This window comes from Rhea pennata, chromosome 10 (genome assembly GCF_028389875.1).
Source record: "Rhea pennata isolate bPtePen1 chromosome 10, bPtePen1.pri, whole genome shotgun sequence".
Classification (NCBI taxonomy): domain Eukaryota; kingdom Metazoa; phylum Chordata; class Aves; order Rheiformes; family Rheidae; genus Rhea; species Rhea pennata.
In genome coordinates this window covers 8,632,194-8,647,264 of record NC_084672.1, presented here as the reverse complement: position 1 = coordinate 8,647,264, position 15,071 = coordinate 8,632,194, and the positions used below count along the sequence as shown (strand labels likewise).

General features: G+C 43.9%; 1 protein-coding gene across 6 annotated transcripts in view; it reads left to right on the top strand.

Moving 5' to 3' along the window:
* The window catches only part of NTRK3 (neurotrophic receptor tyrosine kinase 3), a 232,473-nt gene that overhangs the window by 157,054 nt on the left and 60,348 nt on the right, over window positions 1–15,071 (top strand). For 2 of the 6 annotated variants that reach the window (XM_062583551.1, XM_062583550.1), the window contains one exon: window positions 1,282–3,973. The exons of the other annotated variants lie outside the window; for them this stretch is intronic. In XM_062583551.1, coding sequence (XP_062439535.1) covers window positions 1,282–1,400 — 119 coding nt within the window. In that variant the 3' untranslated portion in view covers window positions 1,401–3,973. Of the gene's footprint in view, window positions 1–1,281; window positions 3,974–15,071 lie in introns of those variants that run through there. 6 annotated transcript variants of the gene reach the window in all.

Sequence of the window (15,071 nt, the reverse complement as noted above, 5' to 3'; positions counted from 1 at the left end):
ACCTCACTGCAGTTTTAGCACTACCTTCGAGGACATATCCCTATTCTTGCCATGTCTGATTTCCGTCCATTGGGATGACCTCAATCATAGAAATACTATTATAAATAGATGTCTGAGAAAGTAATGTAAAAACTGATGAGCTGATACAGGAAGAGACATACATTTTCTACAAGAACTTTCAGGACTTAGCACAAAAGATGACAGCAAACAGTGGGAGCTTCAAGTCAGGAAGAAGGCTGAATATCAGGTTATGTCTTAAGAGTAAACCAGAATATGTTCTGCTTTAATCTGGCCTTCAGGAGAGAGGGCTCTGAGACTAGACATGTCAGCAGGAGGATTCCCTCCTGGAGCTCCCATCCATTGCTCCAGAACAGGCTTGTTCCCTCCAGGCCAGTGGACTATTTTCTTAGAAATCTTGAATATTTACATTTAGCTAGCTTCAGGAAATAATGTTCAAGTATTATGTCTCTATTAGAAACATACTAGCAATGGGTTTCCCTGCCTGTGGCACCCCACAGCGAGGGCATTTTAAAGAGATAATTAATACAGTCCTTGAAAATTTGCCCTGTAAGTTTCTATGGACCAAAGGAAGGTAGATGCCTGTGTAGTCTGCTCCACTTTTTTTTTTTTTTTTTTTTTTTTTTTCATCTGGTCAGTATTTTTGACAAATCTTAAACCTTCAAATTACTTCCACAGAGGTGAGGTTGTGCAAGGAGATGCCTCTAATGTGCAGGTCTTGGGGGAGATGGGACAGCTGGGGCTAGGAAAGACTGTAAGGCTATGGGAGTCAGGGCTCCCCAACCTTTCAGTGTACTCTTCTGCTTCAGATATGTCAAGCCAGACTGAAAGAATTACCAGAGACGGGTAGATATAGGAAAGATCCTCCACTTTTCCTCACTCCTTGTCTATGGGAAAGATGGACTAAATAGGACTTTTCCCCCTCCCTCCTTCCCCCCCCCCCGATTAGTGGGAACCTCTGGAAAGGAGTTCCCAGTTCTCCACCCAGACTTTTTGCATGCCCCTTGTCCTCGGAGCACTTGTGCCTGCACACACCACTTGAAATGACTGTCTTCTTGATGCAAAAACATAGCAAGGTAGCCTGGCACAGAGAGAGCATTTTGGCTTTAATTTAACTGCAGCCGTTTGCTAGTTATTCATTTGATTCTTTTTTAATAATTATATGTGTGTCGATATCTCTCTTTTTTTCTAGTTTTGCTCTTTTTAGTTTTTCGTTTACTTTATTTTGCTTTTTTCTTTTTTCTGTTTTTTTTCCCCCTTTAGGTTTCAGAGAAATTATGTTGAATCCAATAAGCCTCCCTGGACATTCCAAACCTCTTAACCAAGGCATTTATGTTGAGGATGTCAGTGTTTATTTCAGCAAAGGACGTCATGGCTTTTAAAAACTCCTTAAAAGTCCCTGTTCTGATGTCAAGTTTATAGGCTGTGCCCTCAAAATGGTGGGAAGCAGTAAGCGTGGTCTGTATGGATTGAGGTCTCCTACTAATAGGACTCTACAGCCCTGCCTGTACACACGTTAAAGCCAACTGAAACTGTGGTTTTCTGTCACCAGATAACAGGGTTGTTCTTTTCCTCCAGTGGTCGCTGTGTTCGTTAAATATCTCTGCAAGGCACAACAGCAGCAATGAGAGCAAATAAAGAAAATTAAAACCCAAATTAAAGGAGTCATCCTAATAACACAGTAAATAATTGTACTTTTGCTTTAAAATAAAACACAAAACAAAACCAACCAAGCCAACCAAACTGACATCTTTAGTCATGTCCTCCCTGCTTGGAGTTTTCCTTGTAAGCTTGTGTCTTCGCAACACCCAGTGAATGCTGCCATCACCTCTTACTGTGGCAATGTGATGGGAAGTCTCCCAGAGCGAGCTGAGGCGGGGAGCCTGGAAGAAACTAAAGCAGAAAGAAGACTTTTGGTAAGAAAAAAGGCAGCCCCGCTCCCCGTTTTTGCACTGAAAATGATTTTGGAAGGCATAATAACGAAAAGAAAATTGTACTTCTCTAACAGGAAGAGAATGTGGTTATCTTTGAAGTACACATATTCTAGGAGGCTTTTTTTTGTTTGTCTGTCTGTGTGTGTTAGAGCGGCTCATTGGATTTGACTATATCGTTGTCGTACTTTGGTCTCTCCCTGCTGCTTGAATGATGAGCTTTATCTGAGGAGTTTCCTGGACTTCTCATGTGGATGGAAAATCCATAGTGCAGGAGGGTCAGTGTCCTCACGAGGACTAGGGCAGTAAGCAAAGTGAAAAAGCATATTAGACGCACGCAGATCCCAGTTGCTGGGCCTTTTCCAGCCCCACTTAGTCCTCCCCTATATTCTCACCAAACTAGAGACTGATTGTATCCCAGTCATGCGAACAGAGCAATCAGCTCGAGGTAGAGTGACTGAAGGGGAAGAAAAATAAGTATTCTGTTGCTTCTTCTGTGGCATAAACAGGAATATCGATCCTGTTCTCTGGTCAATATTTGTATTCTCTCCCACTCTCCCTTCCCGCTTTTGTCCTACTTCATCCAAAGCCTCTCAGATGGAAAAATAAAGCCCGTGATCTTGTCCTCAAGAGAAGCCAGATGCCCTCATGGCTACTTGCTGGGCTTTTCTTGGACTCTCTGGACATCATATCTATGGGAAATAAAGATATGCTCACTCATATCAGTGAAAACCTATAGGCGGGGCAGATTTTCTTTATGGGCAAAAAAGAACTCCTGAAAGCTTCAGGTGTGGCCAGATCCCTTTCTGAGAGGAGTGTTGAACCAGGAGCTTGTTCACCAGCTGTACAGCTGTATAGCTTTACTTGCCTTCTTGGTGGCCTGAGGTGTTCTTATCACATCAGGGATGTCTCTAAATCGCTAGCCCTGATGAGTCACTGCCACTGGAAAGAGTCATGATCCCCCTCTGCCAGAATTAGGCAGAAGCCTAAGAATGGGATGTTCTGTTTCATCCTGCCTTTATGGGTGACCTGTGTGAACCATCCTGGAGATGTGCCAGGGAGGTTTTATTATCACCTTTCCCATAGGGATGTCCCTATGAATATTCCATTCTCTTGCTTCTTTTACTGGTTCACTCGCATAAAAATGTAAAGTGCAATAGAAGAGTGAAGGAGAAATGATAGCAGATTGCTTTAAGTTAATGGACATGCCTTAGGGGGACATCTGCATTAAGACAAGGAGGCCTGGCTCAGGTTGAATCACTTCTGAAACCACAACCAAATTTCCAACAATATTTCCTGCCCAAATCAGAGCTGGAAATACAAGAAGTGCACCAAGACAGAGGACCTGAAGCTGTGTGTGATTAGCACCTCAATTCTACAGACTCACAGACCGAAGAGGAGCTTCACAAAGCATGTGAATTACTGGGTGCTTGTCTGAACTGAATTCCCCATCTCCTGGAAGTCAACCATCTGATCTGGGGATGTCTTGTCCATCCGAACTGTCTCCTCTCCCTTGCACTGTTCAGGGAACTCTGCTCTCAACTGTGTGTATCAGTCATAGAGATACATCTGTGGGCCTGAACCAGAAGCCTATACCCAATCACCCTAGCAGAGGAAGGGTTGAATTTTGCGGCTCAGGTCCGTCTCTGTCTAGAAGAAATCCTTCGGACCGTACAGCATAATTTAAAGCAGTTCTCCCCACTGTGATCAATGTCTCAATTTGTTTAACACCAGTTAAAGTCTCTGGTTCCTCACTGCTGAAAACGAAAGCCAGTTATGGCCGTTTGCAATTGGTGGCTTTAAGTAGCAAGTCTAAGGATCTTTTTTTATTATTTTATTTTGTTTTTAATTATTGTAAATCATTACCTCATTTTCTGTCAATGAGACTCCTCCATCTTTGAGCATTCTTATCTTGCCATAACTATCATCCTGTGCTAATGGGAAATGGGATGGTCCCTTTTCACAGAGACTATAGGGGTGTTCAATGTCTAGTTTCTTAATAAACACTTTATTTTCTAACGAAACAGCTGCATCAGGTCTCTTCTTTGAAGACAAAATAAATAAACATTCAGTATGACATGTCCTATACTCTACTTCTTCATGAGATGTTCCGTGTGCGGGGAGTTTTGACCATTTGCTTCTTTGGGGTGGTGTGGAGGGTGGGATTGGCAGTTGTGACGTGAATGTTGCTCAGATGTAGCTCTTGCTTCTGTTACTCTTGTCAGTTAGGAAGCTGTTTTCTTTCTTTAGAGCTCAGCTGCTTCTGTCCAATTTTCAGCCTGTGGGGTTTTGTAGCTAAAAATGGTCGTATTCTCAGGAACAAGGTGATACTGCTGGGAGGTGGTATTAGGGCTTGCCAAGACGTGTTCTGGCATTAGTAGAAGGAGTTTTGCTAGGAGTCTGATCTCTTAAGGAGCTTAACACTAAAGGGTTGCTCTGGCTTCAGCGCTCTTCCTTTAGGAAATGCTGTTGCTGTAAGTCCCCCTGCTCGGCTGTGCAATGTGCTCTCCTACTTGAGTATTGAACATCTGCCTCTTTGTCAGGGACAATTAGCTTCCTATTAAGCTAACAAGACTGCCTGTGATATAGAGGTGGTGGCGTGAAAGTGGCTGCTGCACTCGAGTGCTTTCCTGGAAGTTTGTGTAAGGATACTTGGTTGCTCTAGGACTAGAGAGGATGTTCTCTCTGTTGTGCGAGGCTTGGCCGGAGGACAGCAGTGTCTATGTCATAGTGTTGTTAATGGGAAATGCCATTTATATAACTCGGTGCTGCTGTGTCAACTTACAGATGTCTGTGGGCATGAGTCTTTCAGTTGTCTTCAGTGGATGCTGCTAAAACCCTCATGGAAAAGCTGGTAAGAGTTTTGATGAGCAAAATAAAAACTTGTGCTCCAGCATCCTTCAGTTTCTAAACTGTCTTAAGATGACTTTCAAGCCAATGGCTTACGAAGATGCGGTGAGTGAATTTCTACTTGCTTTTCTCTACTAATGAGAATATCTCTAGAAGTGAGTTGGCGTTGTGATTCATGAGATTAGGTGATAACTGAGGTCTTTACCTTTCCAGGGATGTCCATGATGCCTCAAAATGATGGTTGTTTCTTGACATACAACCGTACATTTGGGCTGGCCAGCTAAGCTGCATTGGATTTCATTCCTATTTCCTCTCCTTTTTGAGGTGTGGGGAGCAAATATGACAATTGGAAGCTCTGCCTTATTCTCTGCAGTACTCTACAGTCTATTATCAGGTTTCACAACTTCACAATATTTTCCATAGGAGTTTGATTAGACAATTACTGAGCCTGCTGGTATGGTCAGCCTTAGTCTGCCCTGCCTTGCATTTCAAGACAACTGATTTCTTACATATGAGTTGTCATGATGGTTTTAATTTTGTGAAATCACAGTGATCTAGCCTGATACATTTGAGGGCTCAGCCCCATGTCACAGAGGGGTTGGACACTTGCTTCTCCTTGTGCTTGCTGCTTGGTTCTGCCTCTGTCACCTGATGTACCTGCGTGAAGGCGCTGTACTCTCTGGGGGAGCAGGATTGTGAGTGGGCTACTGCTGACTTGCTCTTCCTTCCTGCACTGGCTTCAAATCACTCCTGGGCTATTTACAGACAGTACTATTGAAGGAGTTGAATCTACGGGTTCGATAACATGCAGGCAGTGGTAAATACTGGCTAGTCCTGTGAGTTATACCTGAAAATCAGTCCCTACAGTGTTAAACTGCACACAAATAAGCAGAGAAGTGATATGTTTTGTTTCATTGCATCTGGGCTCTAGAAAAATTGTATCATCTTTTAGCTCATGTCTGGAGTGAGTGTGATGGGCACTGTACAATTCTAGTAAAATGTGTGGCATGGTGGCACCTTGGGCCTTTACTTGGCACAGGCGGGTGTTTGAAGTGTCCTGTAGGCCACAGTCAAGGTATACTGGCCTTGCTGGGTGCTGTAAGTCTTCATAGCTGCTTATCTAAATTGCAAAGGACGAACCTTGATGTTCTTTCCTGTTCTCTTGTTTATTTAGATATCCTTTTAAGGAATCAGCTCTTCTCCCCCAAGAAACTGGAATTTCCTATTTCCTTCAAAGGTAGTAGTGTTCTAGTAGTGCAGGTCTTTGGCTTTCCCAGCACATGTCGGTGCCCTACTCACCGGGTACAGTGGGTGGCCAGACATCCCAGAAGCTGTGGATGGTCAGAGAGAGGTGCTTCTGCCGTTTCAGCAAACTGCAGGTAGTGCATCATCACTCTGTTTCGATTTGTACCCAGAGTGAGCTGCAGATCCTCTAGGTTAAGCTCTGGCATTAGCAGAGGATAAAGAGGCCTAGACACAGTAGTAAAGCTTAAAAAGACGAGCTTGGAGGAGCAGCAGGAAGAGAGCACACAGGAAATCAATGATGGGTGACTTTATTTTTGCTTAACATTTCAAAGTGCTTCTGGTGCAATTTATGCAATGAGACAGAGTTCTTATTAACTCCATATTTACCAATGCCTTCTGTCCCCGATCAATTGGCAGAAAAGTTTAACGAGCCACGGGAAAGTGCATAAATTCGCTTTGAAAGAGGAAAGAGTGCTTGTGATGGGAGACCAGCATGCAATAGCTTGGCAAAGCAACGTGTCTTCGCCCTATGTTATGGAAGACTTTGCCGCAGAGTGAGCAGGCTTTGTCGCAAAGTGAGCATCAGCTGCCAGCCCCCACATCTCCAGCAGCGAGAGCTTCTGCCCTGGAGTGCACTACGGGCTACAGAAATCTAACTCCACATCCACGCCATAGGGGATTATGCAGATTTAGACCCACTGATGAGCTTTGCCATGATCCCCCCAAAACGACATAGGAAGCCCAATGGTAAAAATAAGTTAATGATGTGCCCAGTGCTACTTCCTCTGTGTTACTAGTAGTATGATTTTTGCAAAGCAGCATAGAGAGCAACCATGGAAAGACAACCTCAGGAATGTGTGTTACCATCCTTAATGCTCTCTTACACCAGAACCATTGTAAGCTGAAAAGCAGGAAAGACTCAGACTTATAGTTGTTCAGTTGTGAGGCATCTCTGCTTCTGTTGAGAACTCCACTTGGTTACTTCAGTTCCTGATGGCACTCTTCAGTTCTGAATTTCACCTCTTTGGATGTACCACAGATGTTCAGGGGTGGTTTGTCTTTCTTCTTTATTGGAATTTGGTAATTTCCTTCCAGACAATTGGTAAGTGCCTTCCTCTTATTGAAATTGGTACAGAAATTTTACATACTGTTAACTGAGCTTTTTCCAAGACAGAACTTTGAGGTGGAGTTTAGTATTTGAGCTTTGTCAAATTAAGAATTAATATAAATCTTAACTCATGCTCCCAGCCCTGATAAATAAATGGTAGATGTTTCCTTAGCTAAGTAAAGATGATGATTTTACCAGCAGTAAAGCAAAGTGCAAGTACAAGACAATTATATTTGAACTTTGATATTAATTTTGAAATTGTAAGTGTAACTGCTGACTAATCAGCAGGAATAAATTCTGTTTTTTCACTACAAAGGGGAGGAATTCATTCCAAGTGTTAGTTAAATGATTCTCTCTGCTGTTAGTGAGTCATTTGTGACCTGTACCCAATTCCTGCAGATGAGCTGACTTTTTGTAAGGATTTGCCTATGATTTCAGAATATTTGGCCTTTTTCCTCCAAGGGTTTGTTTCAAATATTCATGTTGTGTGACTGGCTGACTGGTGCTGCATTTATTCTCAGGTTGGGTGTATGAACGTTTTAGACGGGCAGGCAGAACTGTAAGACGCAAAGATGTTCTTCAGCAGTGTGGTATTTGGAGTTGCCCTTAGCTTCATGTTTGTGCATCATATATTGAGATTGGTACTCCACATGAACAGGTCAGTCTGCTGGTAAGCAGCAACACTGGTTCCTGAGCCTCTTTGCGGTAGTTAAGAGCTTGTTTTCAGAGTGAGTAGCCTTCAAGGCTGCAGCCTGGTTTTTGGAGAGCAGCCTGTTTCTGATGTGTATATGGGTCTCCATACACTGATTGCAATGCAGCTGGTGCTGGAGCTCAGACTCTTTCATGAGAAGTCAGAAAGAGCCAGACTGGAGTCGCATTAGGCTCGGTAAAATGCCAGAATGTCTGAATAAGCTAATCATGGCCAGGTCATCATTATCTTAAATGAGTCAGAGATGTGTCCAGGTTGTTTATTAAGATAATTGGGATAGGGAGGTAGAAAGGGAAGTGGGGGGGGATGTTCATAGTCTGGGGACTAGACTGGTGAGGAATTAAAGTATATTGCAACATCTGCTGTGAGACAGAATGAGCTCATGGGCTTGTGAGGCGATACTTTGTGTGTCCAGGGCCCAGGCCAGTAAGAGTCCAGCCCCTGGTACCCGTAACAAGAATTTGAAGTGGCATCGTGACAATGCAGCGTTTATGCTTCAGACGCTACAAATGTGAGCTTGCCTTGCCATGCCAAAAAGTTGTATCTCTGCTCAGAATTCCTCATGAGGCCTGGTGTCTGGTAATAAACATGATTTTAGAGAGATTTTTGGACCAATAGAGCATTTTAGTTTCACTGCATCAGTTCCCAGAGGTATTTGGGAACCTCGGGAACAGCTGTGCTTTGACGTGTAGTCACTGCTTGCTTTGTAGTGCCTGGTACAATCCCCGACAGACTGCAGAAAGTGACTGCAAATTTGCTTTGTGGTTCCTGAGACACATTCATTTATCAGCTGGGGTCAGAGGGGGCTGCAAGTTTAAGAGTGTTTAAGCACAAGTCATACGCTCATCAGTGCTAGAACAACTCCAGAGATACCTCTCCCCCAAAGTCATCATGTTTGACAGTGCACAGACGTTGCAGGCAATTGAGAAAGGACTCTTAAAGACATAGGTAAGTGTCAGATTTTCTCCTTCCAGGGATCTATTGTGTGTAATGCTGTCTGTTCAGACTTCTAGCAGGAATGATTTTGATGGATCTGATCTTAATGCGTAAAGGGTATCTGTCTATAATAGACTGTTTCAGTGAGAAACTGTCAGTCTGCTGCTCAGGAAATAGCTGGGGCTGCCCTGGCTGGAAATGCTGCATATCTAGTGCTGTGTCAAAGCCTTGAAACAGAAGAACAAAGTGCTCCTGAAGACTGGGGTTAACCCCTACCAGCACTGCTGTTTGACTGCCCAGGTTGAGGTAGCAGGTGGGGGATACAACCTCAAGTTGCAAGCTGTTATGGCAGAGCTTTGGTAGGAGTTCACCATGGCTGTTTGTTTCTTTACAAAGCCGGGAAGTACGGAGGTATCATGATGGCTATTTGGTGATAGTGACAGCTCATCATTTTCATCAGCAGAAGTAAAAAAGTGCTGGTGTGCCTTAAGCCTTCTGTTTGGTTCCAGCAGAACCATTACAAAATCATTGCTTCTTTTGTCATCACGTGAAACACTTGCCACTCAATCTCAGCAGAAGATCTGTAGTCATGGCTTCAGAAGAAGACAGCAAAGTCCCTGTCAGTGTATCTTGGATGAAAAATACCGTCCTGTGACTAGACTGAAAGTTCAGTTTAGTCCTTTTAGCCTCAGAGGGGACTTCTGAGAGCTGAGTACTGTTCTGTGTATGTTTTTAAGCTCCCCTACATGACTATAATGTGTTTAATCTTGTGCCAAACCTCCTTCTCTGGATTCACTGCTGTTAGTCTGAGCCTCAAAGAAAATGGGCAGATTGATATTGATAGCAGACTTATAAGAGAAGGAGAATATCTCCTGCCAACAAACCAGGCAGGCATCCTTAGGAAGTAAAGACAACTCCTGAGTATAAAAGATGTTACAGTGCAGACTCAAATGAATAAGGATTGATAACATCCCTTCTAAGGAGGGAAATCTAAATCTCTAAAGGGCCAGGAAATGTAGTTCTCAGTGAGCAGGAGCCATCGTATAGAATGAAATCTTGCTCTTTAATCCTGAATGGACCCCTGAAAACCAGTAGGCCACAAGAAGATTTATTTGGGTGATCCTTTTAAGGACCAGTTCATCTTTTTAGGGCATACCTGCACCATTAGCTTACAGCACCACCAAGGTAGATTTGGCTGTTGTTTGTACTGTTGCTCAGTCTGCTGGCAGAGGGGAAAGGCAGCTCAGGTGGTGTAAGACCAAGGTGGGCAGGAGCAGCACCCTTCATATTCATGACGGATGTGGAGCGCATTCTATCTAGAGAGCTCAAAGACCCTTCTCTCTGGAGAGGGCCCATAATATAAATGGGAGAGGACTTAGATACCGAGCTCACTTTGTCTGAGGCCCTTCTTGGATGGACAGTTGTGAATGGCATCTCTTGCCCTTTAGTTTTGCCTGTCCTCTTTTCTGAGTGAGGGACTGGTGCTCTTGGACTAGGAGCTTTCACCAGATCCTATCCAGTGCCATACTTAGCTTTCTTAGCAAGAGTCTGTGGATGGTCATCTCTTTGCTAGGAAATGCCTGAGGTAATATTCTTGTCTGAAGAAGTTAGCAGATGTTCATGGTGCAGGGATGTTGCCTGTCTGTGCGTTTTTATATGCACAGTAGGAATTAAATATGGGTGGCTGAAAGGTGTTGGATTTCCAAGGGAAGAGACACCGTCAGTAATGTGAGAAGTGGAAATCAGGATGGTAAAGTCCTCAGTGGAATACCCTGTATACTAGAGGTAAGTTTTTGCTGCGGTTTCCCCATTCGTAATCCCACATAATACCATTTAACTCTCTCCTAGTGCTAAGGTAGTATCTGTACACTCTCACTGCCTGGGGAGGGATGAGGAGAGTTTCAGATGTCTGGCTCTGAACTGGTCTTGGGAATGATTCAAGAAGATAAATTCTTGGGAACATCAGCAGGTAGCATATCTTTGTCACAGAGAGACAGGGCTGGAGCCTCCAGGCAAAGCTCAGCTTTGAGCTCCAAACAGCATCTGGATCTGGAAAAGAGTGGGGAGCAGCAAGGGTCATTTCCCAAGAGACATCCCAGCCCACGTGCAGAAAGAAGGAGCAGGAGTTGTGCATACTGCTCCCCGCTCCCTCACAAAACTCTGAATAAGCTCTTTGTTCTAGGAGATATGGATTATATATATTTTAAGGCTTCATGAATCATTCATAGCCCAAAGCTGACACCAAGCATCAGAGCTAAGGAAAACGCTGAGGGTGTGAGGCAAGGAACGTTCTATTATTTATTGTACTAAAACTTGACCTGGTAACACCTCTCCTCCCATTCCTGCCTTTTCTTTAGGCCTTCTCTTCTCCCGAAGATAATGTATGTTGAGATGCTCCCTTATTTTCAGTAGATAATTGGAGAAAGAACCTAATTGACTGCTTCCCTTGTTCTGCAGCTTGATATGGGCCTTTGAAGAATGCTCCAGTGCTGCTAGTGTGTGGTCACTTGGTGGCCAACATGAAACTGGTTTGTGGATGTCAGTGTAGTTCTCTGCAGTCAAATGTCCGTAGCACAGGAAAGGTCTATGTGTATTTGGATCAAGTCTGATGCCAGTGACTAAATCCAGAGCTGAGCTGCTTAGCACTGATTTGTGATGTCCTGACCTCTTGGCAAAAACATACATTCAAGATAACAAGTCAGTGTCAGAAGTCATAGTGAAAAAAGTGAGAACTATGGTGAAAGAGAGACAGTGTTGTCTTTTTGTTTATTTGTTTGATTTTCTAAGAGAAGGCCTGGAGTATGAGCTTTTATTTTATAAAATCTTTCTTTTTCTTCTTATCTTGGTTCTGTTGCAGTAAGAATTCAGGTCTTGTCTGTTCTGATTAGATGGCAAAATATTATACCTGAACAGCAGAAAACTATTGTATTACTTTGCTGCTGCCTATTTAATTTCTGTGGCCAGTTCAGAATAAGAGCAATGTTGCTGTTGCTAAGGGCTGGATTCACCTTCCCTTTCTGCTGTGATACAGCCACAGGCTAGCTTGGGCAGGGAGGTGAGATGAAGAGAATTTCTTTTGTTTACTGCCTCTTTATTTGGGCCAGCACAAGAGTCTGAGGCTACAGTCTAACCTAGGTCTCTAGTATGACCCAAGCTAAAAATAACCCCACTTCTACCCTGCTCCCCTGAAGACTATATTTTACCTGGAAGGTTTCAGGGCACTGCTTTGCCAAACAGCACACAACGTTGCCCTGGCTCAATGAGGGGAGGCCAGCTGCAGAGTGTGGACAGCAGGCAACCACCAGGGATGCAGAGAACAAGAAGCCTCCACGATGGATTCACCATCAGAGCTGGCAGCTGATAGCTTGCAGCAAGCTGTGTGACCCCCAAGGAAGCTACTACAAAAGCTGGGAGACAAATGACTTAGAAACTTGTGATCTTTCTAAAGATAAAAGCAAATTTTATTTTTTAATAGAGAAACCTTTCAGGCCCCTTTCAATTCATAATAAAGAGCAATTTAAAAGGAAGGAGAGGGAAAAAAAAAAGACTGTAAGGCTTACTAACTTCCTTTAAAGTTTGAAGGTCACCTTTAAAAATGGATGAATGCTGTGTCTGGAGGAAGCTCCAAGGCAGCAGGCCTGGGGTTTGGCACTAGAATAGGAGACAGGACAAAGATGAAATGAAGAATCCAGCTGAGATCTAGGAATAGTTGCAGAGCTGCAAGTACTCTTGATGGACTTGTGTGGATGCAGAATTTAATTGAACTTCTCTGCCCTTTCTCTGAAAGCTGCTATTGTGCTTGGCAATGCGCTGGGGGAAAGTAAAGTTAGGGCAGCTGGATAGCCTGCTGGACTGTGTGTTGTCCAGGGAAGCAGCGTTGTGTGCCCACGGAAGCAGGAGTGCAGGGATTGGTGGTATGATGGTGTCATTTGTGCTGACTTTTCCTCTTGCCTGGCACCACTCAAGTAGTTAGAAAAGGCGCTCAAAGCGTGAGCCCTGCTTAACACTCAGCCACCGGACAGAAAGTTTCTGGGCTGCATTTTGGATGGTTTCAACTCACTACTTTAGCTCTCACTACTTTGGGTGATATTGTGAGCAGGTGACAATCAGCATAACACCACTGTCTCCTGTGGAACTACCTGAGCATATCCTTCCCCCAGCTTCTATATCCCATACAAATCAAGATACTGGAGGCCAAGGCACTGCCGATGCTTGGCTCTCCTCAGTTATCTGACTGAGAAACAATTTTTAGGTGTTTCCGCCCAAGTTTACCTTGAAGATGAGATATATAACAGAAAAGAAGTCCAACATTTAAAAAAGTAAAGGACCTCCTGTGTCCAGCATAAAACTTTCTCCTCCATGCCTGCCGTTCCCACTTTGGCTTAGAAACCACCAGACGCAGCCAGGGAGCAACCAGATTTTTGAGCGAGGCGTGGTGGGGCTGTCTTCTTCTCTAATCGGCTCAGACATCCTCAAGGAGGATATATTCATATCCATATGTCTAACAGGTTCTAGGCTTGGCCTCCAAATAAAGGGCCTGGTTAAGCACAGGGAAATTAATTCTCCCCCAGCTCGTTCCACTCTGTGGTGAGGAGCAAGACAGCTCTGACCAATAAGATTGCTACTGTGAAAATGTTGTGTAATGATGTGCAAGGCAAATGCTCCGGAGAACACAGGATTACAAGGGAGAAAAGACTCCTTTAAATCTATAGGCAACCTGTAAAGCTTTGAGATCTGCTGAGAGATGCTGTCAATACTGTGTTTTTGTCCTGCTGTCTTCTATACCCTGTTACAGAATTTTTGCAATCAATGGTCAGTAAGATTTGCTATAGCCAAGGGTAGGATTTGGTGGCCATTTTTGGGAAGGGAAGCTGAGGCACAGTGTGATGGCTCCCTCAGGCCAATACAGCAATAACATTGCTGGAGAAGCACGAGAGCCTATGGCCAGGCAGGGAGCCAGTGGCTGGAGGGAAGCAGGAGGACTGTAACCTGAGAAACCTCTGACCCTGGCACTGGGCTCACCTGTGCCCACCCTAAGCAGCAGCTCTCTATGGCAGTGAATGAAGTGATATTTCTTAGGGGTCCACATGAGAACTTAACATATGTCGTATTTAAGAGCTTCTTAACTATGTTTCCTACCTAGCCAAGGCACAGGGATATCAGACACATGCTATCTACTGCTTATTAAGTGGTTTAACAAGCCCAGATAATTACAAGGTACTCAAGGATTTTCTAGCTTATGAAAACAGCCCCTGTTTGTATCAGTGCTTTAATACATTAATACACCAATTAAACCTCTGTTTGCGTAAGCTCACACAGCTTAACATGCAGGAAAGCATGTGCATGTCTTTCATATCAACTGGGGCTTTGCTGGCTGTTTCAGCTCCAGCTCAGTAGGGATGTCTGTGGTTTTTCTCTAAACTGCATTGCCAAAGGGACATGCATCACCCCAATAAAAGCATAGTATACAACCCTTCCCGGGAGGACACTGTTTTACAAGATTCTGGCAGACATGGGCACTCTCCCTGTTACTAAGTTTTGCTCCTCCCAGATTGTCCTGGAAGAGTTTCTCAGTCTTTATTTTCATCTTGGTGCTAATGATACATGCAATTTGTATGTCAGAGCGTTGTCTTCTTTCCCTCGATTTGTTCCAAGAGGTCACTTATCAGAGAGCACTGCAGCTCCCCGGTGCACTCTGAGCTGGTTGCTTGCAAGGTTTGTACTTGTATGCGAGTGCCTAGCACATTCATTAAGCCATAAAAGTAACAACAATAAACATTTCACGAGCCACTGACTGTGACGTCCATGCAGGGACTGAGCTGGAGTGGGCAGCAAGGGTCAAAGGTAAAAGCTTCCTTCAGTGCACTTATACTGCAATGAAAGAAGGCATTTGTGGGGGGAGGAGGAGAAATGACAAATTAAAGGAAACTGAGCAGCTATAATAAATACACTTGAAATTGAAGAGCATCTAGGATACAGTGATTATATTCCCCGCAGAGCTGAAGTGCTGAGGAGGGTCTGCAGAAAGGGCAGCTATATGAAACCGCTGCCGAACTGCTTTCAGCGAGCAGACTTTAGGGGAATGCAAAATGAATTAAAGAAAGCTGACTGAGGCTTAATGCTTCCTGGGGAATCAGCAGTGCAGAGAGGGAAGCAGGTCTTTAAGATACAGTTAGAAAGGCTGCCCTAAACATTCAGGAAAATGAAAAAAAAAAAAAAGAAAAAGAAAGGATGAAAGGATGGACAAACCAGGCCACATAAGCAAGAGAGAGAG